Source organism: Meriones unguiculatus, chromosome 8 (genome assembly GCF_030254825.1).
Source record: "Meriones unguiculatus strain TT.TT164.6M chromosome 8, Bangor_MerUng_6.1, whole genome shotgun sequence".
In the NCBI taxonomy this organism is placed as follows: domain Eukaryota; kingdom Metazoa; phylum Chordata; class Mammalia; order Rodentia; family Muridae; genus Meriones; species Meriones unguiculatus.
Window position 1 is genome coordinate 45,689,282 of NC_083356.1, and position 25,135 is coordinate 45,714,416.

Consider the following 25,135-nt stretch of genomic DNA (forward strand, 5'->3'; position numbering starts at 1 on the left):
TACTTCCTATAATACTCTGAAGAATCCTGAGGTGGATACACATGGGAAAACTGAGTCTATGGCTAGAGAAGTAAGGTCACATAAGGCCTCACAGTTAAACAGGGATAAAACTTCTCACTGATTCCAGAGCCCGTATTCTTAACTGTGAGCCTTGTGAGCTGTTGGGTTTCAGCCCTTAAGTCAGTGGTTCTCAAACTTCCACCAGGGTATCCAGATGCACTCTCTGCCCTGGGTTTCCTGGTTCAGTTGGTCGATGTAGGCTCCAAGGACATGTATTGCTCATAAGCTTCTAGGCCATTCAGATTCAGCTGGTTCAGGCTTGAAGACCTGCCATGAAGAGAAACAGTGCAAAAGCTTATGTTTTAAAGAAACGTCATCAGATTTATATCATGTCTAGGGCTTTTTGGGTAATTTATAGCGATGAGTTACACATTGGATCCATGAGGATTCAATGAAATGGTGTGAGGAGGAGGAAGAATGCAAAAAATAAGTTATAAGAGGAACTCCTCAGGTATGACTCAAAGAGAATGAGGGATGCTAAGAAATGCCTCCTTGTCAGAAGAGAACTCAATTGCTGATAGCACTCAGCAAGCTCTGAGAAACAATGGAAATGACAGTATTTCATAATTTGAATTTCTAAGCATAATATGTGATCGGGAAAAAGAGAAGAAAGCATTACAATAGAACAAGTGGTCACAGTTTCCATGAAAGAAAAGGGAGTTGGCAGGGGAAGCTGGTTCTTTAGGTGGCTGTATTTTGGATGTGTTGAGTTGAGGCCCTCGTGTGGTGTAACAGGAGGTTGTCAGGCTCTAGGGGAGGGAAGCTGAGGCTGGTTTAGAAGACCTGGTGCTTAGCCGTGGCTTACTCATTTACTCTGCCATTTCAGAGATGTCACATACTCTTTGCACCTCTTTTTTTTTTTTCCATCTTTAGGAAGAGAAGATAATAGTACCTCTTCCTACTTAAAGATACTAGAAGGAAATTATCAATCTTATGTTGAAGCTGTTGAAAAAAAAAAAACAAACCAATTATCTTGAGCTAAAAGATGGCCTATTTCGTAAAGGTTACACCCAATAACCTGAATCCAATAACTGGGACCCACACGTTAAAAGACAAGAACTGATTTATTCAAGTTGTCCTGTAACCTTCACACACATGCTGTGGCAAACACACACACACACACACACACACACACACACACACACACACACACACTACAGCTGGGCATGCTGGTGAACACCTTTAATCCACGTATTCAGCAGGCAGAAGCAGGCAGATCTCTGTGAGACCAGCCTGATCCACATAGTGAGTTCTGGGACAGCCAGAGCTACATAGTGAGATCTGTCTCAACAAAAGTGATAACATTAAAATACATATAATTAAAAAGAGAGAAAGAGGAAGAACTTAGTGAAACAAAAACAATTATCTGTAATCATCTTCCCACTCGTTCAATGCGTATGTGGTACACAATGCATTACAAAGTCAGTTCCGAGAGGCAAGCTCTTCTGAGGGTCTCTGAATGGGAGCGTTCTCTTTGTTTGCTGGACTCTTGGACATACAGTTGAAACTAACTAGTTAAATAGCATTTTTGACTTTTAAAGTGTTTTATTATCAACCAGAGTTAGGAACAAAGCTGACTTATTTCCTGGGGCTAATTCTTTCAAAACATCTTTTGTTATGAATTTATTATGTTCAAGGTCTCAGGTCACTACATCTACTGCCTTAGATGGTTTTGAAAATTCTTGATGAATGTTTTGAAAATACCAGTTGTGCCTTTTATTTTAACCAATCCTAAGGGGTTAACAAATAGAAACATGTATCATTCTCTTCCCCCTCTCCTGTCTCTCTCTGTCTCGTGTGTGTGTGTGTGTGTGTGTGTGTGTGTGTGTGTTCATGGGTCTGACTATGGGTACACATTTGTCAAGCTGCATGTGTGGAGGTTGGAGGGCAACTTCAGGTGTTGAGGCAGGGTCTCTTCTTTGTTCCCTGCTCTGTACACAAGGTCAGCCCATGACCTTCTGGGAATTCTCCTTTCTCTACTCGAATGATAGGAATCACAGACACACCACAAAGTTCAGCTATTTATGTGGGTCCTGGGTCGCCAACTTGGTTCCTCACACCTGTGCGGCACATGATTTTCCACTGAGTCATTTCTCCAGCCGTATGTATGTGTGTATGTATGTATAAACATATTTATTCCATTTAGATATGTTTATATATTCCAATTAACATACAAGAAGAGGCATTTCTGAGATTGTATGTGGTCATGGTAACTGATAAATATTCGTTAGCTCTAAAGCCATGCTTACCACGCAGCAGCCCTTCAGCTCTTGTATCTGGCTTATTTACAGATCTTTCCCCTCACTCTTAGCCTTTTCTTCCTGCCCATGACAACCAGGACCTCCCTGGTGCAAGCTGAATGCCATCCTTTTAAGCCCAACAACTGTATCCATTATTGATTCCTTGCAAATTGTATCCACACTAGAAAGAGATTAGCTTTAAAATCTGATTAAACCTCTGCTTTCTTAAGCCTTCTAGGGCTCTCCATTGTGTTATGGATAAAGATAATGCCATTAAGGTTACCTTTGAAAGACCACATGACTGGCCTCTCTTAACCTGTACACTCTTTCTTCACTCTCTGCCTATTCTGGTTTTCCCAACTTTATTGAAGCTGGCTGATTTTTAGTCAGCATGAATTTTACCTTCATCCTACACAAAAATTTTGCACATTGTGTTCTCTCTGTCTAGAATTCTTTCTTCCCTGAGAATCCTCTACCTTTCAAATCACAGCTCAACTGACACTACAAATTCTTCCGAAAGCCCTCCCGATTAGGTCAGAGCCGAATTCTGTGTTCTCAAAACACACTGACCATTACATGTGTTCATTCACCCCTGCTTTCTAGTTGAATGTGGAAGGCATGGATGTTGTCCAATTCAGCTCTGTGTGTACCCAGAACAATGCTTAGCACATACAGTAGCTAGCTAGTATCTGAACAATGAATAGGTAGGCACAGATTATTTTGGTGTGGAATTCCTGTTAGATTGTATGTGTAGTAAATGTAACACATTGACAGTTACAATATAAATTAGATCCACCGAAAAACATTGATTTAAGCTTTCAGTTGTGTGATAATTAAGAGAACTAGCCCTCTTGGCATTAGAGCTGAAACTTGCTATTTCTCTACTGGCTAACTCCTGGGAACATACATTACCCACAAAAGCCTTGCTTTTATGCTTTAGCATCTTAAGTCTCATCTGCAGTCCAGAGTTGTGGAAGCGATGAGCCAGCTTGTTATGCTTTTAGCTGTCAAAACATTCTGCCCATTAGGTTAGGAAACAAAGGCTGTTGCTCATTTTGGAAATTCTGAATTTTCTAGTAGTCCTCAGCCAAAACAAAATTTAAAGACAAGACATAATGACTTTTCAACTAGATTTAAGGGAATACACACGAGTGCCATTTTCTAATGTTCGTGATGTTTTGTTGTAGTTACAGTTGGAGTAATACTAAACCAACTCAAGTCAATTCAGTTCAGCATAATGAGAAACAGGACTTAGACAAAGTTTTAGTGTGTTCCTGACAGTTTCAAAATTGGGAGTGAGAATGACAAGTGTTGATCATATAGCATTTAAAACTCACAGTCAACTCACACCTTCTTATCTTGGTCAGGTCTTGAAAACAGTAGTTCATAGACTCCTGTCAATGAAAAGATAGACTGCACATTTACATAAATGCAACTGCCTTATTGCAATCAAGCAAAACACTGCTGCTCTGTATAAACAGCAAAGTAAATAAATCACAGCTCTGAAGTTCCCAGCATCAAAATGATCGCTCTGCTGGAGCACCCCAGCTTGCCATCATGAGACTAAAACTTAAAATCTAATGAACAGTGAACTCTATTACTAATAGATTAACATTACATTATGAATTAGGTCAAACCGTTTAACGTGTGGGTCATTGGTGAATTAAGTAAGTCATTTATTCTATAATGTTTTTGTAAATGTGGTCTTTGTATGACTTGCACCAGAATGACCAATTGTGCTGTTCTCGTCTGTCCTCTAAACGCTCCTTTTTTTTTTCCTCTACCCCCTTAGATTTCGTGGAGCAGAACCTCTGGGGATAAGGCATAAATATCACACTTTAATACCTGTCCCTCAGGGGAGCCTTCTGGGCCATAAAGTTGGAGAACCAGAGAGATTTTTGAGGCTGAGATGGTTAAAAGATGTTTATAGTGTTAGGTTTTTCTCTGCCAGAGGGCAGTGTTCTCTGAAATACGGCTGGCTTTATAAACTCCACTGGAAGTTAAGTTTACAGGCCCCTCCATCCCCCCCGCCCCCGCCTATACTCTTTCTGCCGCACTGAGCCAGTTAGCCTTGTATGTCTTTCTACGAAAATCTTAAACCATAGCAGGTGAACTTTATTTCTTATAAAAGATTTTGCACTGTAGTCCAGACATTTTAGACATTTTTGACCTATTGTATACGCTACTGGGTTTTGGAGTTTTCTCTGTTTGAGGTGATGAGAGTTAATTGTAATTTACAGTTGATGTGATGCCAAGGTAGGGCTATCCCCTTGACACATACTCTATAAGGATTACCGTGTGGTAAAAATCTGCTTGCCTTGTGTCTTGCCCTGCAAGCCCTGTTGGGGGTAGAGACATGAGGATTGCTGGAGATTTTTGGCTGACAGCCTGGATCTGGCTTCATGGAGACACACTATCTCAAGGGCATAAAAGGGACAGAGTAATAGAGCAGGACACTCACAGCCCTCCTCCGGCCTCTGCACAAGTACACACGGAGAGTACAAGTACCTTATGGACATATACACACACAAAACACTGCAATTTGCTTTAAGTATAGCTAGGCGGTGTGTACATTTGTGTGTGTGTGTTTATACATGTGCGTCTGTTCTTTTACGTGCACATATGTGTGCACGTATAGATGTGCTTTGTGTTTGTGCATATATGTGTATGTTTGTGTGTGTATGTGTGTGCACCTGTGTATTTGTGTGTATGCATGTATATGTAGCTATGCATATGTAGGTATTAACAAGTTCCTGACACACAATGACCTGATGAAGATACAGTTTTTTGGCAGAATGGTTAACAGGAATAATGGCTGATCATGATCTTTTTGGATAAATGGGTAAATCCAATTCTGTACATAATCATGCATGTACATGTATCAACATGCTATCACATGTTGTGACCCCTTCCTCTTGCACAGTAGCTTACACGCCATAAAACAAAACAATAAAATACAAAATGATCTTTGATTTCTGAGCTATATCCCCCCCCCCAAAGAGAGTCTATGTTTTCCTAGAGATGGGTTTCCATGTCAGAGAAAGTCTCAAGTTGCTGGGACCAGGAGGCCTGGAGAGGCTAGAGAGAAAAGAAGGCTGTTTGTTTATAGACCCTTTGTAGCATGCAGCATACAAGGAAGAAATAACAGTGTGGAACCGATAATTTCCTCTTGGTTTACAGATTTCCCTGAAAACAGCAGGTTTGCATCTAGCGATTGAATGAACATAGTAGAAAAATCTTACATGGGGTTAACATCTCTTAGAAGCCTAGCTAAATAATCAACTCCAGATCAGTTTAGCTGGGCATAGAGTCTAAAGCAAGAGGCTTGTAGATAAATTCATAGCCCGCCCCCTCTGTGAGAGCGCAAAGCTAAGAGGATCCGAGAAGAGCAACTGAATGTCTGCCAGTGCCTCTTCTTCTTTTCAACGAGCTGTTTACTAAATCCTAGCGTTTATAATGAAAGCCAGGCTTACTCTGCGGCCCACGCAAACAGGCGCTTGGCTTTTGTGCTATCAGGTTTTATGCGAGCAGAGCCATGGGGCTCCTTCAGCAGTTGCTGCATGGAAGGTTTCTGTTTGTTTACGTATGCACATATGTACTCTGCAAGAATGATAGTCAAGGGGCCTGGCAGAGAAAAGCCAAAAACAAGCTTTCCCTCATTTGAATCCTAAAGGCATATAATATGTAAACGACTTTCCGATTTAGAGACTTCTAAATTTGGTGTGGTTGCAAAGTTGCTAAACTGCTTGGGATAGAAGCTTCAGCACACACACCAGCCTCACACCACCCAGCCTCTTCAATGAGATGAGCATTTGAGGGAATTCTTGCAGCCATTGCCATTCGGAGCTAAATTCAAGGCTAATCAAGCTCCCCCCTACTGTCCCTTAGGCCTCTTCCTACCCCCGCCCCCACCCCACCAACAAGCTGACTTTTGTCAGGAATGGGTAGAGACTTGAATGATGCTGTCTTTCCGCATACTCAGAAGCACTTTATGCAGCTTAGCTGGCAGTCCCAGTATTTTGATAAAAGTTACTAGTGTAAAGTATAACAACATGGAGGGAAATAATGCTATCTCTTGTGTGAGTTGCAATTTTGGAAGATTCCATTGTGAGAGACTCCTGAGGAATCAGAAGTAGCTGAGAATGTAGTTATACAGAGACAGGGTTTTTCGAATTGCCAGAAAAATAAATAAATGGTAAAGACAGAGAGATTTATTTGGTTTATAAATTGTAAAACTTTTTTTTTCTTGTTAAAAAAAAAAAAACAAAAAAACAGAACCCTGAAGTTGTGAGATTGAGGACATCAAATAACTACATAGCAAAAGCTTCGAGCTGATGGGAAGTTCCGGGCAGTTCTGTTTCATTTTTATCGGATAAAATACATTTGGTTTCTCTTTTGACAAACCATGTATTTGTGAGGGAAGAAAAACGAACATGCACTGTTACTGGCCACAGCTACATAAGAAGTCCTCCGGTTGCCAAAGGATACCACATGAAAGTGTCTGTGTGAGGGGAGGGGCCGCCGGGGGGGGTGGGGCCAAGAAGGATGTTGCCTTAAGCCTCTTAGGCTCAGAGTTGCAATTTGTGAACCAACTGTGATGAAATCGGGCTCTGCACGAATCAGATGAGCCTGTCAACTTCCCAGGTGGGATTGCTTGGAGTTAATAGACTGAACCCAGAGCCCCGAAAGCAGTGCATTCAGGGCAAGCGGAGAACACCCTGCGGAGACTTTCCAAGAATCCCTCGGCATGGCAAGACAAGGCTGTTTCGGGTCACACCAGGTAGGAGGAGGATGCGGTGACTAGCGAGGTGCTGAATCTCCAGGATTACTTCCATTTGGATTATATATATATACATATACATTATATATATGTATATATGTATATATATATATTTCTCCCTTGTTCAAATTCAGACGTATCTGAAAATGCCTTTCGGAGTTGGCAGGACTGGGGTTGCTGGAGTCATCTGAACTGCTTTCACGCACTTTGAGGCCATCTAATACAGCTGTGTTTGACAACTTGGTCTCTTTATTCCCCTAGGTAATATCCTTGTTCACTTTTGCCGTCGGTGTCAATATCTGCTTAGGATTCACAGCAAGTCGAATTAAGAGGGCAGAGTGGGATGAAGGACCTCCCACAGGTAAGAGTAGCCGTTATCAGCATTTTTGATTCTTTAACAGTGTTGTGCACATAGGCAATCCTCGTTAACAACTTCAAACATTCATCTTCCTGACGACCTTGCAGGGTGATTAATTTAGCTCAAGGTTTTTCTGTCACAAAACTAATTATGTCTCTGATTTAGGTGTAAAGAATGTTGTTTTAATCAAAGACCTTTATTGTCGCTTCTTAACAACTGGCTGTTTACATTTTTGTACCCTGAAGTTTGTAAATGTTGAAATAAAATGAGAACCTTTGTTCATAAATAAAGCCAGACTGAGAGCAGTGAGAACAGATCTCGGTTTACTGTTGGAGAGGGATGATACTGACAGGTACCACGAGGTGCAGATGGTCAGACTGGTGTCCTGCCGTGTGGAATAAAGCACGCTATTTGCAACCAGAAAGTTCTATCTCAGAAGTGAGAAAAAAAGGAAGTTTAAAAAAAAGGCAATAAACTTTTTTTTTCCTTACAAAACTAGACCTTTAGAACTTTGGAACTAAGATTTACTGAGAATAGGGGGACCCTCAAGGTGATCTCTTTGCAGAGCTTCAAGAGTAGCTCTGCGCTCTTCTGTGTTCCCTTCTGGTAAAGGCAAGGTGAGTTTTGGGAACTTTCCTGACTTAGCCCAGCTGGCGTGAATGGGGCTCCTTTGCACTGAGCTGCCCCGAGCAGAGTGGGGCTTCATAAAGGAACGCTTGTGCAGGCTGAGGGGGCCTAGCTGACCTGGTCGCAAGCAATGGCTTGGTTAATTTCCTGGAAATTGGAGCTGCTGATGGTTTCAGGATTAAAAATTGCATTTGGAATGACAGGTACTCTAGGGGGCAATATTTTCTTCCCTCTCTCTGACATCACAGTATGTTTTCTGCCTTTCTGGGAATTCTGTGTTTCCCTGCATTTCTTGATTGGGGCACTACCAGAACACCACCTGTCTTTACACCACCATAATGTGTTATTATTGAGTGGGGTGTAGTGGATTACTGAATCTTGCACATGGAATGCAGGCTTCTTGAGTCAGGTTTGAGAATATTGAAAAAATACTGGGAAATGTGGGTGAGTGAGCTGAGGTGAGGTGTGCTTTGGGGGAAGAATGAAAAAAAACGGATCTTAAAAAATTGTGGCCCCAGGGAGCCAAATGGACAAAACTGCATTGTGTTTCCTTAGGAGAGAGGAGAGGGGTCGCTGGGCCAGAAGAGAATGCTGTTTTTATTAGAGGCAAATGCTGTCTTCAAAGCCCTCTTTTTCACTCCTGCTAAAGCTGATTGCAACTAAAAGACAGGGGACCAGGCCCTTGGCATGGCATAGGGCTCTGACAGCCACTGCCAGGTCATTCCACGGTGCCTAAAAGGAATCCTTTTTCTGCTTTCTTTATCTGATATTGACAGGAATAAATGCTGTTTCTTTAATGACTGCATTATTTTCAAACTTTTTTTTTTTTTTTTGGAGGGGGGAAGGAGGGGACCTGGATGGATCAGGAAGGTCCCAGCCTGGGATCTTCTGTCTATATCAGTAAGCGCTATAGTCACAGGCAAGTCACTTGTAATGTCTCAGCCCTCAGCAGTGAGGATTAGTTTAGAAGAATTTTGCTTTATCTTCTGTGGTCTCTAGTGACAGCTCATCTCACCTATGTGAAGTTTTAGGATGCCACACAATTTACACCTGAGTTTAGGACTTAGATATACTCAGGTGGTTTTTATTTTTAAACTTTCTTTTGATGCAGCTAACCTGCTTTCTATGCAGTGGGATTTATTTCTGCTTAAATAGAAAAGACAAAAGATACCTTTTTGAAAAGGAGGGAAAACATAGTGCAGACAGTTTTCATATCTGTTTAAATGTAACTACGCTTGGAAGAAGAATCTCCTAAGTAATACACGTGGTAGGCTGTTCGGCCTATTAGCAAAACTTTTGCATCAGAGAACACTGGGTGAACTTTCCCTACACTTATTAAAATAAGAGTCAAGAGAGAAAGCACCCCGTTCTTTTTTTAAACAACATCCTGTGGCTCCAAAGAAATCCTGCGAATTCAGTGCCACCAGGTGTTTCACAAACAAGAAACACAGAGACTCTTCATTTACATGTGCCCAGACCATTCGAAAGCATGCAGCTTCATGTATAATCCTGATAGCTCCTTGGGCAACACCAGAGACTGTTTTGTATGCATGAATACTCTCACTGCTGTACTGTGGACTGAGGTGTCTGCTCCAGGGCTGGACCATGCAGAGAAACTTATAATTAATTAACGAGCACACTTGTAGGGTTGTGTTTATTGCTAGGACATGATGATCTGTTAGAAGCAGGGGGCAGAATAAGACTTCTCCCAGATCCTGAGATGTTTAGAAGGTGTAGAAAGGCCAGAAAAAGTTATAAAGCTCAGGAAAGGGATGCCAAGTTAAATGAGGGGGTGGAAATCAAATTTCAAAGGAAATATAAGTGCAGTTTAGTTGGATATCTTTACTTCAAATATCCGGGGTGGTCACCCCATTTATCTTTAAGATGAAAAGAAAATTCATGTGGTATGTCTGGAGTTGTAGAGGATTCTGCTTTGTGGAAGGGATACTTCTTTCTCTACTGTTTCAGTCCCCAGGTAGACATGGGTACTTTTTGAAATAGAAGCAATGTGATACTTGAATGACAAAACAGGATTTGTGAGCTTGTGAATACAGGGCTAATAAAATTTTGATAACTCAGTCCAATTTATCATCATTTTTATTGGGCTGGATGGAAAGTTTAAAAGCACATGAGTGATTAATTTGTGGGTAAATATGAAATAAAAAGCATAAATAACAATTTTATTAGAAAATAGAAAATGTTTTTGGGGGCCGAGTGTGGTGGCGCACGCCTTTAATCCTGGCACTCGGGAGACAGAAGCAGGCGATCTCTGTGAGTTTGAGGCCGGTCTGGTCTCAAAGCAAGTCCAAGACAACCAGGACTGTTACACAGAGAAGCCCTGTCTCAAAAACCAAACAAATAACAAGAAAACAACAACAAAAATCAAACCAAACCAAACAAATAAAAAAATGTTGCTAAAGATCAGAAGGCTCATGTTCTTGAAAATTTTAGGAATCTCATTGTACAGTTGAGAGCAATTTAACTAACAGCCCTGCAGAATGCAGGAAGATCTAAAACTTCAGCCATCCATCTGTGAGGAAAGTGGTCGGATGGCTATAATGCCCAATGTCACTTAATGGTAGACTGAAGATAGAAACTGGGGACTTTGAGTCAATGGAACGAAATTATCTGAGTTAGGATTCAGAGACATCATTGCGCTTTTGCAGATCTCTGTTGAGCAGGGCTCAGTGTGGTGATTTTTCCATTTACTTTTATACAGCAGAGAACTCTGTCATGTTTTTCTATCTGAAATTTCAGTGTGCTTTGCTCAAAATAGATTTTTTCTTTTTCCTCATATCTTAAATTGAAAATAGATTTATTTCGTACAGTATATTCTAATTATGGTTTACCTTCCCCCAACTCCTCTTATGTCTTCCCCACCTCCCCTCTCACCTGAATCCACAGCATTTCTGTCTCTCCTTAGAAATCAAACTGGCATCTAAAGAATAATAATAAAATAAGAAAGCACAAACAAACAAGCATAGGACAGAACAAATAAACAGATGAAAAAGAGCCAAAGAAAAAGTGCAAAACACACACACACACACACACACACAAACACACACACACACACAATCTCACAAAAAACACAAGAGTTTTTAAATAGATAAAAATCAACCAACCTTTCAAAATTGTGATTGGAAAAGAACCTCCAAAATTTGAAGCATGCATATAAAATTCAAAAACTCTTTGGTTAATGATGTAGTACTTAGTCAATGGGTGTGGTATTTAATGCCTATGATTCCAGTATTTGGGAACCTGAGACAGGAAGGTTGCACGTTTCAGGCTGTTCTGGGCTACACTGAGAGACCCTATGCCAATCAAATCCAAGAAACAATCTTCCTTTTTTAGTCAAATAAATAATTTGGCTGTGCTGGTCTAAAATCTTAGCTGAACAGCTGCTAGCTGATATGTAACTCATTGGTTTAGTTCTTCATTTACAAAAAAAGAAAAAAGAAAGCAAAATGCCGTGCCGTGATAAGACTGATCGGCATAGTGTATGTCAAAAGAGGTGTATGGGAAACTTTCAGGTTCTTTCTGTTATAAGGCTGGTTTTACACTTGTAGGTGTTGGACTTAGCAGTGTCTGACACTTTCTTGTTTGCTAGCAGTTCTGCAAATAACTCCGATTTATGTGTTCAACTACAGTGGATGCTATTTAAATGGTCTAAAAGTTAACTTAAAAGATTTTAAATTTTCATTTAAATAACATTGTATTCGGTCTTCTTAGTATGCAGTCTTTCTACATATGAATATATTGTGTTTATAGACACAGTGTTTTCAGAGTATAGATGCCTGAAAACTTGCCAGGTGAACCCATCATCCATTTCTGCCTCTGCTTCTGTCTCTCTCCCCACTACCTCTGTCTTCACTACCCTGTGAAATCTGGCCTGGCAACTAGGAAGAGGAGAGAACTGTGGATTTGTCAAGTAAGTTCTATACTTAAGAAACAGTGAAAACTGACACATGGGTCTGTATATAAACTAATGGTCCTTGCTAAGGGACGAGATGAAAGTCCCCAGAAAAAGTGGGGAGAGGCAGCTCACTCAAGAAAAGATGAAGTTGCTCAGCAGTAGTGATGCACACCTTTAATCCCAGCACTCAGGAGGCAGATGCAGGCAGATATTTGTGAGTTTGAGGCCAGCCTGGTCTACAGAATGAATTCCAGGACAGCCAAAGCTATACAGAGAAACGCTGTCTTACAGATAGATAGATAGATAGATAGAACTATGCGTTACATACTCCAGAAGAGAGGTGGGTGACAGCATTCCAGACACTGAATGCTGTCCACATGTCCTAAGCCTTTGCTTCCAGTTTACGCTTGAGACAAAACAGCAAACAGAAAAGAATCTGCTGTCTTTATGCTTTTGAGAGAATGAGCCAGTGTAAGAACAGCCCACAATCCATTTCAGGGTTTTGTTTGCAGCAGACACCTGGGCTGAGCACCAAGAACAGGAGGCACTGATAGGGAAGACAGAGCAACCCTGCCCACAGGACCAACTTGTTAGAAGAAGCTTAAGTCCATCCAGCTTTAGGCTAAAACACTTGAAAATTTAAAGATTACCACCCTCACTGGCCATTTTCCAGATCTGAATTTTCCCCTTAACAAGAAGATGTAGAAGGAAATATGATTGAGAGTATAGGATGAAGTCAGCTTTGATGACAGCCCTTGTCATCAGTTAGATTCTTCCCAATGGTCCAATTAAATTGTCAGTAGTTTGTGGTTTTTATATGTCTGTAAAATAAACAATACCAGAGGCTTATAGCTTTATCTCTCTGTGTGTCTTCTGTGTGTGTACACTGAAGTGAAATACCCTGGAAAGGGGTTTTTACTTGACAATTTAAAATAATCTTGCCTGTTCCTATTTGAATTACAGATTTGAAAGAAAAAAATGTAATTTACATTTGCATTCTGTTAAACCATGAAATTATACTTTGGTGAGGCGGAACACACAGCCTTGGGTCAGCTGCGTATTACAGTTGTGTACATACATTTTAAAATGCAATGTCTCCCAAGACCGACTTATCCATATAAGTAACATTATATACTTATCTATATAAGTAGTCTGTAACATTTGCTTTTCAAAATTACAGAGCAGACTAAATCTTTAAAGGAAAACAGCATCGTTTGAAGATGTAGCTTAAAGGAAGTTTATAATTTGAATGCCATAGGAGTGCTGGCAAGTGCCTCCATCACACTCTTGTTCTCACTCGGCACTTGTGAATGCTCTTTGTTGGCTTGCTTTTTCATCTTCCTTATTCTGTGATTTTTATGGCTGTCTCAGTAATGATGGAAACTATTAGGATGGCAACAGTTCACTGCCATGTCATTTTTCTCCTCTCAATGAGTTACAGAACCAAAGTGCTTATGCTTGCTCCTGTTTGAGATCAAATAAAGGAGGGTCTACATTGAAAATCTCAGGTATGCCATCGAAGGCCCTGTCCATAGTTGGCATTGGATCAGTTCTAATCAAAAGGCAAGTCTTCGAAAGGTCTAAGGCTAGTAAGATGCCTTAGAGCAGATAGGTGCTTTTCACTTAAGCCCAAAGGACCAGTGCTCATGGTACCCATGTAAAGTTGCAAGGAGAGAACCACCTTCACGATGGTTTCATCTAACTTCCACATGTGTGCCTGCACACATGCATGTCCTGAACACGGATAGAATAATAATAATTAAAACACTCCCAAAACAAAACAAAACAAAACAATTAAAACAAAACAATTCCATCCTTAGGCTGAATGTAGGGAGAAGGACACAGACCGTGGGCAAGTAATTTCTTTTTTTTAAAGTCCGTATACAGAGGGTGACTAACAGAATGAACAGGACTGTGCTTGCTGTGGCAGTAAAGAGATGGGATGGAACAGACTCTGGAAAGGCCCAAGTGAACTCTCAATTCAAGCACTTTCTTTTTTTGTTTTTATTTATTTACCGATTTTATTATTTTGAGACAGGATCTCACAGAGTAGCTCTGGCTATCCTTGAACTCACTATGTAGATCAGGCTGGCCTCAAACTCAAAGAAATCTGCCTGCCTCTGACTTCTAAGTGCTGAGGTTAAAGGCATGCACCACCATGTCTGACTCTCTCTTTCTCTCTCTCTTTTTAAAGGGAGAACAACTCAAGTTTCTTGGGGTTATTGGATTAGAGAGACTCTTACATGGCTCAGATTATCTTTTCCTTTTTCTTTCTGTCATTCTCAGCTTAACTTGCAGTTGTTATCCAAGAATGAATTTTCCCCGTTTCGATATTTCTCCTAATTCACAAGGGAACTCACTCCTAACCGAAGCTGCTGATAGTTGGATCTTGAACATTTTTACTGAGATGTGTCTCTGCAATAGAGATGCAGCTCTGACCACTGTCTTCAGTGGCAATCTTGGTAAGAAGGACTAGCTGATAAGGCAAGCTGTTAAGGAAATTCTTTCCAAAGACAGCAAGGGGCAAATTGAGAGAATGACTAATACCATAAGAAAATATTTACAAAATCACCTTGCTAGGATGGGCAAAGAATGATCACAACCCAAGGTGTGTAAAGGTATTTGAGAAGTGAAGAATCTAGGGTCTTTGAAGAAGAATGCAAACACGGGGCGTAGACAATTAGAATGTTTCGAATACTGGCTTGGACTCCATAAAGAAGATGAGACAGGGCGAGCAAATGCCTTCAGACTTCTTTTCATCATCTCAGCTATTCGAATAGTGGGCATGTTTACAGACACAGCTCAATGGGAATGATCGCTACTTGAATTTATTAGGCAGTGGTTGGAATGATTCTATCCAAGCACAACCCTTAAACAAAGAACATGCAATTACAAGTTTTTCATTATTTTCCCTTTTACTATCGGTTTTTTCCTATTTTTCCTTCTTGCCTGCCATAGTTTATGTCTCAGCCTGTACGATTGATAGGTTGGCCAAAATCAACAGAAAAATGTGGTTTGTGGAGCAGAGGTAAGACATTGCATTGCAAACAGACATGATTTTCTAAACCGAACTGATGTGGTTTGTATTTATTTCGACATCCCCAAATCAACTGTGAGAAAGCATTTCACATCTCATGGTCTAGTGAGTCTGTTTGCTTAATGTCAATTGATCTGATGCCATAAAAGCTAGGCGCGGAGACTCTGATTCTGAATGGAACAGTTGACTAAGAGATGAACTACGTGTTCAAATAAATGGCATGGGTACACCTAGGACTGTCATGTTCTCTGACATCTTGCTTTTTCTTGATTTTAAAAGTGATATATATATGTATTGTAAAAATGATAAATTTCTAAATATAGAAGTTACAAATATATTTATAAATAATATTTGCTAAGGTATGTTACATATATTGTTCTATATATATCTCATCTGCTTTTGTGTGTGGAAAATAGAAGACAATGAACTAAAAGGTCAGACAATTCTCTGTGAGTTCATAAAATGTTGCAAATTTCAAGACAGGATTTTTTTTTTTTTTTGAAGAAGAATTTATTTAGCATTTAATATGTTAAGACTAAAACAGTGCCAAATCTGTTGGGCATATTGTCACATCTAATTCTTTATTTTCTTTTATTAATTACAGCTTATTCACTTTGTATCCCCCCATAAGCCCCTCCCTCTTCCCCTCCCGATCCCCCCTCCCTCCCCCTTCTTCACGCATGCCCCTCCCCAAGTCCACTGATAAGGGAGGTCCTCTTCTCCTTCCTTCTGATCTTAGTCTATCAGATCACATCAGGAGTGGCTGCTTTGTCTTCTTCTGTGGCCTGGTAAGGCTGCTCCCCCCTCAGGGGGAGGTGATTAAAGAGCAGGCCAATCAGATTATGTCAGAGGCAGTCCCTCTTCCCATTACTATGTAACCCACTTGGACACTGAAATGCCATGGGCTACATCTGGGTAGGGGTTCTAGGTTATCTCCATGCCTGGTACTTGGTTGGAGTATAAGTCTCTGGGAAGACCCCTGTGTTCAAATTTTCTGGTTCTGTTGCTCTTCTTGTGGGGTTCTTGTCCTTTCCAGATCTTACTATTTCCCACTTCTTACTTAAGATTCCATGCACTCTGCCCAACAGTTGGCCATAAGTCTGAGCGTCTGCTTTGATAGTCTGCAGGGCAGAGCCTTTCAGAGGCCTTTTTTGAAATGCAATTTTTAAATAAAATAAACTTATGTATTTGGCTTTATTTCTGCCTTATCCACAATACTGATGAATTTATTTTCTAACACCAACCTTAACTATTTACCTCCAGAATATACTTTTTTTTACCTTGCCACCAAATTACTTTTTTCTTCCAACATCTTTCTATTTCTGTCAGTAAGTCTTTCTATCCTTTCAACTTTCTAGAATTCTGAGTATTTATCTCTATGAATAAACTGAATATTTAGGTTTAAGATGAATTAGTATTTTTTATGGTATTGATATTTTTGTCTTTAAAATTCAGTGCTCTATGATTTAACTAGATTTTTCTAGAATTGTCTTTTTCATAAAGCTTTAGTATATTCTTTTAAAAAAGGATGGCAATTTAAATTGTGTGTACATGTGAATGCAGTGTCTCTGCAGGCCAGAGAAGGAGTCAGAGTCAGATCCCCTGGGGCTGGAGTTATATGTGCTCCAGTTATACATGATCATATGTGTTCAGACGGTTTTAAAAACATGCTCACACTTCCTTATGGTTTTGGTGGCAATGGCAGCTTTTCACCCAAAATCTTGCTATGTAGCCCAGGCTAGCCTTGAATCCTCTTGTCTCTCCTTAGTGCTTGATCATTGGCATACTGTGAAGTTCAGCTAGTTATGTGGTTTTAAAAATAGGAAATGAACTCTTATTCCAATAGGGGCATGCACCATTACACATGGATAGTACTCATTACTGTAATCACGAATAGAGCCAACAGTTGTGTGTTCTTGGTGTTCTGATGAACGTTTCACACAGGTTGTTTCATTCATTTCTCATTTCAGTCTGGAATTACTTTTATGAGCCTCCCATTTTACAGTAGGGAGCTGTGGCTTATGGAAGATGGTCAGCATGCTTGAGGTACCCACGTTGCAGGCACTGAAGACAGGCTTCTCATCCAGAGTTTGGCTGCATTCCACTCCAATTGCTCCCAAGTACCACTCTTGCATTGGTGACATGGCCACTCCCTAATCTCTTGTCTTTGCCTCTTGTTCAAACCGGCAGTGTTGTCTGACTCTCCATGGACCAACACATCTGGATCCTGCAAGGGTAGATGCTTTGAGCTTCAAGAGGTTGGCCCTCCTGATTGTCGGTGTGACAACCTATGCAAGAGCTATAGCAGCTGCTGCCATGACTTTGATGAGCTCTGTTTGAAAACAGGTATGTGACTTCTGGATGCCTTTCCCTTCCAGCAAAAGACCTACTGTAACCTAGCTGTTACACACTTCTGTTTTAGCCTATTCACACAGTGGGTTTTGGTTTGTTTCTTGATGGTTGCATGAAGAATGTACTTCTTATGGATAATTTGGCTCAGTCATTCTTGGCGCAGCCGAAGAAGGCACTTTCCAACTGCAGGCACTGTAGACTGGTTTGAAAAGCATTTGTGGCCAGGCCTTTGTCCATCTTCCTCACCTCACGTTCACTGCTAGGGTTTGTAGCTTATAATTATGCACATTTTGAAAGTAACGGGTTTAAAACTAGTTCCTTGTATTCTGTGCAAATGGAAACCACTTATGGAATCAATCTGGGGTCTTGTGCGATGGGCAGCTCTGAAATCTTCTAAAGTTTTCTCGATTTTATTTATCCTGCAGTGGAATGGCCATTAGAACATGTGCGCTATTGAATGGATGTACAGGAGTCAAGGAAAAAGCAGCCTTGGGGACTTTTGACATCATACTTACTCTGTTTTCAAAGCCAAACATTTTTAGATAGGCCTTTTGGAGTAGGCTCACTACCATGTCTCTGTCCCTGGGCAAAACCTCATGCAATCCACTAAGAAAATGGTAAGACACACTACTTTGTACACTGGAAACTGATTTCTCAGCTTCCTTGACAAATTCTTACTTCTGTGCATTGGTGGTATTTTGGAAAGCCCAGCTTAACCATTGCTATTTGTCTGATTTTTTAAATGAGACATTATTGCATTTCCTTAAACCTTAGTTCCTAACTTATTGGCTCTTTGATCTCCCCACCCCACAAGGGAGGAGCAGTCCTGCTAGGCCACAGAAGAGGACTTTGCAGCCAGTCCTGAAGATATCTGATAAAACAGGGTCAGATGAAAGGGGAGGAGGTCCTCCCCAATCAGTGGACTTGGAAAGAGGCAGGGAGGAGATGAGGGAGGGAGGGAGGGCTTGGGAGGGAAAGATGGAGCGGGATACAGCTGGGATACAGAGTTAATAAAATATAACTAATAATAAAAAAATAAAAAAAAGAATGTGTAGGTAAAGACTTAAATATAAAACATGGCAAAATAAATATAAATATAAAAAAATTAAAATAAAGTCCCTCACTAATTGGGACTTATTTTCTCCACAACCTGCAAAATATAAGGGTTTCATTAGCTTAATTTTGCATAATGAATTTCTAAGTAGGCAGATGCATTTTTGTTGTGGATTTCCCATGGTTCTTCAACTGTGACTCCTCAAGTTTAAGACCTCAGGCTCTTGTAAACTGAGTATATGGGTAGAATAGACATCCCACAGAGCTCTTTGACTCTAAAACATAAGTGCAAACCAGAAATCTGTGTCTGATTTGCACTGAGAATTTTAGAACATTTTATGTTCCCACCTTACCTTGAGTATCTTGTCTCCAATAAGTTATGCCAACCTTCTAACATTCTGGTCTTAAAACTCCTTGCAAAGATTAATGAACCCCTGATTCTAGGTTAGTTCTCTTTGAATGTAACTCATGCCATTCTTCGTAGTTTAATACAAACTATAACAACATTCTGTAAAGCACTTTGTTCTCTGGTGTCTTAAGCCAACATGCATTGAATGTGGAAGAATCAAATGTCAAATAACAATAAAAAGTTGAAAGGAGAAAAGAAAAGTTCTTAAGGCTCTGCTATGCCAACACAGGAAGCAAGCCTGAGATTTCAGTGTAAACTCTTTCTGTGTTTAGCATGTCTGGATAGTGTATGTATATCTCTGTGTGTATTTATATACACAGTCATGTGGGAGGCATTATCTGTATCTATAGTCTTTTAAACACTGTCTTTTCAAATGACAGTGTAACATTCCACCAAATGGAACATAATTCACTGACTATTCCACCTCTGTCTATTCTATCACTTAGCAAGGGCTCCTCTTTGGTAGAATGTCATGAAGGAGCAGCCTTGATGTAGAAGAATGTCATTGCTTTCTACTGTCTAAACATTTTAAAGGATGAAGGCTTTCAGTGTTCCAAGTGTGCTTTACTGCCCATGAAAGCTCTTTATGTCGTGGTCCTCAATTTCAAGAATCATAATTCATTTTCTTGACCATTCTTTTGGTAGCCTTTCTACTGCCCCATTCATGCCTTTTTCTTCCCTTCCCATGACTGAGTGATGGTGTCTGTTGGTTGCATGTTTGTGGTCTGTCTTTCTGTCTTGGATATGAGCACCAGGAAGACGGAGCTCTTATCTTTCAAACTTTGCTATACTCTCAGCACACAGAGGATGGAAAACAATGAGGCAGACAGATTATGGGAAGTGGAAAAGCTAAATACTTGGATTACCAATGAAAGCTTTTTATGTCATGGTCCTCAATTTCAAGAATCATAGTTTACTTCCACCACCATTTTAAAGATATTTATTGAATATTCATTGAACAGCTAGAATGTGGTGGTTAGTCTGACAGTCTTATATCTGAGATGAAATATAATAGTGAACAATATGGTTTCGTAAAAAAAACAAAAACAAAAACATCTTTCCTTAAGACTTATAGTTTATTTTCTAAAACAAAATCAATTAAAAGATGATACTAGCACTCTAATTAAAATGAAAAAGTTACTTCCCCCCCATTTCCCTGAATAACTGAAACCTAAGCTATCACTCAGTCAGGATGCTGCAGCCTGTTTACTGACCTCCTTAGGAGCAGGAAACCTCATTTTATAGACGGCCATTTTGGTCAGTTGGGATTTGGAAGGCATTAATGCCTCTTTCTGTTCTTTCTCCTTTTGTGGTACTCAGGGCCATTCTGCAAGGGTGGGGATACTCTGTTTGACTTTCTGGGTTTTGTTTTTCTGTGAGAGCTCAGCTCTGCTGTGAGTGTGCCCTCTGCTTTGAAAAATTAGAAATTCATCCTATCTGTAAGTTCTCCAAATGTCTTCTTGGCCTCTGGCTGACTCAAGTTTTACAAACAGATTAAGTGATGTGAGCTTCTGGCTCTTTTTGTTGGAACCCCTTGTAAGCAACTGCGGCCTCTTTCATTTGGTTTGTGTGTGGCAGTGAGAGTGTTTCATTGTGATGATTTCAGCCCGTGGCTGGGAGTGCACCAAAGACAGATGTGGAGAAGTACGGAATGAGGAAAATGCCTGTCACTGCTCAGAAGACTGCTTGTCCCGTGGAGACTGCTGTACCAATTACCAAGTGGTCTGTAAAGGTGCGTGCTCTCAGACTGCCCTGAGACAATAAACACTGGGCATTCGCCAAGGTACATAACACCTAAGGTGTGGGGTTTGGAGATGGAAAAGAATTGTATTTTTTTAATATCCTTTTTTATGTGTATGAGTGTTCTGCCTGCATGAATGTACATGCATCATACGTGTGTGTGCAGTGCCTGTGGATGTCGGAAGAGGGTGTCAAATTGCCTGGAACTGGAGTTACAGATGATTATAAGCCACCATGTAGGTGCTGGGGACTGAGCCAATCTTGGGTCCTCTGAAAGGGCAACAAGTGTTCTTTTTTTTAAATTTTTTTTTATTAATTACACTTTATTCACTTTGTATCCCCCCATAAACCCCTCCCTCTTCCCCTCCTAATCCCACCTTCCCTCCCCCTTTTTCACGCATGCCACTCCCCAAATCCACTGATAGGGGAGGTCCCCCTCTTCTTCCTTCTGATCTTAGTCTATCAGCAACAAGTGTTCTTAACCACTGAGCCATCTCTCCAGCCTCAGAATTATACTTTTTAATTTTTTACACTACTTCTTAGTTGTCATCTTTTGTATTTCATTGATTTGATACAGCAAAAAAGTAAACAAACATCTCAAAATTAGACGAAACCATACTATTTAAGATATTTCTGAGCTTTCTGTGTTGTTTAAGATCAGGTTTCTTAAGCACCAGAGCCTGTAATTGGGTCCATGAAGTTTATTGAGAAAATGCACTATAGGAAAACCATGTGTGAAGGTCAGGGAAGTGGGATTGGGAAGGGACCTTGGCAAAGCAAGCCTTGGTGAGTCTTGCCTTGGCTTGTGTGATGACTAACCTGACAGGGTCTAGGATTATTTGGGACAAGGGCCTCTTCAAATGTAGGTAGTGGGAAATATTTTGATTACTTTATTGCATTAATTGATGTAGACAGGCCATATTTACAAAAAAAATTAGAGTTTAAAATTTCATTTTATGTATATGAGGGGTTTGGCCGACTGCATTTCTGTGAGCCACATGCGTGCCTGGTTGCCAGCAGAGGGTTTCAGAGCCCATGGAATTGGAATTATGGCTGGTTGTTAATAGGTGCTAGAGACTGAACCCGGATCCTCTGCAAGAATAATATGAGCTCATAACTACGGAACAGTCTCTCCAGTCCCCAAGACACATGTTTTTGGAATACCTTTTATATAATTTGTTCTTTTATAATTTCTTGTACCGTATATATAGTGTTTTCTATTTACTGGAGTCCTCAACCTTCTTTTTTTTTTTTTTTAACCTCCCTTGTACTCTCATTCTCCCCCTGCCTATAAGTATATTTCCCACATGTATGTCATTTTGTTTTGTTTTGAATTCCACTGAATGTAACCACATCCAACTCTGTTGACTTAGGTTTAACTGCCCCTGCCCTTCAAATCAGCAGCAGTCAGAAGGCACCGTGGTTCCCTCTGGGGGGGGGGTGTCAGCCTTGTTCTTGTACAGGCCCATTGCAGACCTCTGCAGCTGCTGTGGGCTTGTGGCTGCGCTGACTACGCCGTGCTCAGAAGGCAACAGTTTATGACTCTTGTCCCTACCTCCGAGCTCTTATGTTCTTTCCACACAATATTTCTTGAGCTCTAGAGAGGGTAGTATAAATGTTCTATTTAGGGCGGAGCATTTACCCATCTTACCAGTGGGCAGGGGCTAGGACTGTATACCATGCAGTTTTTGTTTTTTTTTTTTCTCTTTGCTTTCAAGAATTGTGAACCAGATGAGACAGACTGCTCCAAATGCCTGCTGCCTTCCTTCACTTCCATGGTGCACTGTCCCTTGATTCATGAGCTGAAGTAAACCTTTTCTGCTTGGAGTTGTTATTTTCAGGCTGTTTTATCATAGCCACAGGAAGAGAGACTCTGTGTTAAGGAGTAAATCACCAAGTCATTTGAAGCTTTGGAGCACGACTTTTGTTCCCAGTGGATGTAAGCTGTTTGTCAAGGCCCCAGCGGCAGCCTAGGACTGGGAGTGCTTGCTGAGGAAGGACACTAGAGCATCAGTGGATCCAGTTGCAGCCATATTTGTACAATATGCATGTGTATGTGTGTTGTTGGCAGAATATGATGTTTTTATATTAATCGTCAGCGGCCTACAGAAAATATAAAAGATACAGCTTCCTTTTTTGGATCTATGCCTAGGAGTGGTATAGCTAGATCTTGAGGTAGCACTATTCCTAATTTTCTGAGAAAGCACCAAATTGATTTTCAAAGTGGTTGTACAAGGTTACAACAAAGATGCTTGCTCAACCATGTTCATAGCAGCTCTATTCGTATAGCCAGAAGCTGGAAACAACCTAGATATCCCTCAATGGAGGAATGGATACAGAAAATTGTGGTACATTTACACAATGGAAATCATGCAATTTGCAGGCAAATGGTGGGCTCTAGAAAAGATCATCCTCAGTGGGGTATCCCAGAAGCAGAAAGACACACATGGTATATACTCACTTATAAGTGGATACTAGACCTATAAGATAGGATAAACATACTAAAATGTGTACTCCCAAAGAAGCTAAATAACAAGGAAGACCTTAGGAAAGATGCTCAATCCTCATTCAGAAGGGCAAATGTTATAGACATTGGAAGTAGGAGAAGACAGGGAACAGGAGCCTACCACAGAGGGCTTCTGAAAGATTCTACTGATCGAGGTATCAAAGCAGAGACTGAGACTCATAGCCAAACTTTGGGCAGAGTTCAGGGAATCTTATGAAAAAAAAAGTGAGATAGAAAAATCTGGAGGGGACAGGACCTCCAAAAGAAGACCAACAGAGCCATCAAAACTGAGTCCTGGGGGCCCTGAAGAGAATGATAACACAACCAAGGACAATGCATGGAGAGGACCTAAAACTCCAGCTCAGATGTAGCCCATAGACTCAGTCTCCAAGTGGGGTCCCTAGTAAGGAGACCAAGGGCTTTCTCTGGCATGAACTCAGTGACAGGCTCTCTGATCACCTCCCCTTGGGGGTGCAGCCTTGCCAGGCCACAGAGGAAGACAATGCAACCAATCCTGTTGAGACCTGATAGGCTAGGGTCAGAGGAAAGGGGAGAGGACCTCCCCTATCAATGGACTAGGGGAGGGATATAAGGGGAGAAGAGGGAGGGAGCGTGGGATTGGGAGGAGACGAGGGAGGGGGGCCACAGCCAGGATAAAAATTGAATAAATTGAAATAAGTGATAATAATACAAAAATTTTTAAAAATGAAAAAAAAAAAAAAAGACACAACTTCTTAAAGGAAGGCATTTCAGGAACCACACCAGGCACTTATGGATGTTTAAGCAAAAGTCCATGACCTTTTCTCTATAGTTCACGCCACCTCTTATTTCCTAAATTAAATCCTTTCCTCTCTCTAGCACAGAATGTTTATAAAGCATTTCTGTTAAATGACTTCAGGTACTGGCTAGGACATAGCATGTGTAAGACCTTGGATTAAATCTTGTTAAGAAAAGGAAAGGACGCTGGGTGCCATGGCGCATGCCTGTAATCCCAGAACTCGGGAGGCAGATCTCTGTGAGTTTGAGGTCAGCCTTGGTCTTCAAAGTGAGTCCAGGAGAGCGAAGGCTACACAGAGAAATCCTATCTTAAAGAACCAGAAAAAGAAAAGAAAGGAAAGAGATTTTAGGAAAAAAGGAAATCATTTCTGTGAGGTGTAAATGGATCTGGAAACCTTCCTTTACTGCTATTGCATTGTGAAGTTCCCTCTACTCTAAGAGTTATGCTTTTATTTTGAAGTGTGGCATTCATCAAGAATTTATTTTTTCTTTCCTTTTAATCTTTAAGACATAAGGGCTACAAAGGGAAAAACCCTGGATATCATTAGTCACTGAATCGTGACAGGTTGAGGCCATTTTTGTTGGTTTGAATTCTGATTTCAGTGGCTGGCCTGAGTTACTCATGCTTGATAAAGCCAATTCAGCTTATTTACTATCTTGCCGGGTCATCCAATAGCTAAATGGTTCTGGGCCATGGGAGACTTCCAGTGTTCTTTATGTGGGAGAAATTTCTGTGAGATGTTGGTGACAAGTTTCATGTGTGTTCAAGACATAATTTTTGCTTGTCTTAGAGAAACTTAAGGTAAATTCTTATTGTTATTGATTTTTCCCCCAAAGAATTTCATCCCTATATCGAAATTGAAATATCTGAGGCTGGGCTTTTTTTTTTTTTTTTTTTTTTTTTTTTTTTTTTTTTGAGACAGAGTTTCTCTGCATAACTGCATTCCTGGAACTCACTTTTTAGACCAGGCTGGTCCTGAACACACAGCAATCTGGAAGCTGGGCCTTTTTATGGATAAGATCACTCACAGTTTAGAGGCTGTAAGTCTCCGTTGGAAAGCCCCTGCCTGTTTGATCTCTGATCGTGACTGTTGGGCTGTATCACAGCAGATCCTGTCACAATGAAGGGAGCCTGCTGAGGCTCCCTTAAGACTTTTCTTTCTTGTGGAAACTAATGAGTTTCCAAGAGACATGCATTAATCTCTTGTGAGGATGGTCCTCCCCCACACAACCCCATTTCTTTCCACTAGGCTCTGTCTCCTAAAGGTTCTGTCACTTCAAGC

The 25,135-nt window shown here is 40.7% G+C and overlaps 1 protein-coding gene across 4 annotated transcripts in view; it reads left to right on the plus strand.

Annotated features, from left to right (window-relative positions):
• Enpp2 (ectonucleotide pyrophosphatase/phosphodiesterase 2) overlaps positions 1–25,135 on the plus strand; it is a 118,080-nt gene that overhangs the window by 23,293 nt on the left and 69,652 nt on the right. For 2 of the 4 annotated variants that reach the window (XM_021661994.2, XM_021661996.2), the window contains exons 1-4: positions 6,860–7,080; positions 7,342–7,441; positions 17,206–17,361; positions 20,436–20,561. In XM_021661994.2, coding sequence (XP_021517669.1) covers positions 7,048–7,080; positions 7,342–7,441; positions 17,206–17,361; positions 20,436–20,561 — 415 coding nt within the window. In that variant the 5' untranslated portion in view covers positions 6,860–7,047. Of the gene's footprint in view, positions 1–6,859; positions 7,081–7,341; positions 7,442–17,205; positions 17,362–20,435; positions 20,562–25,135 lie in introns of those variants that run through there. The other 2 variants (XM_021661995.2, XM_060389414.1) reach the window with 1 other exon arrangement.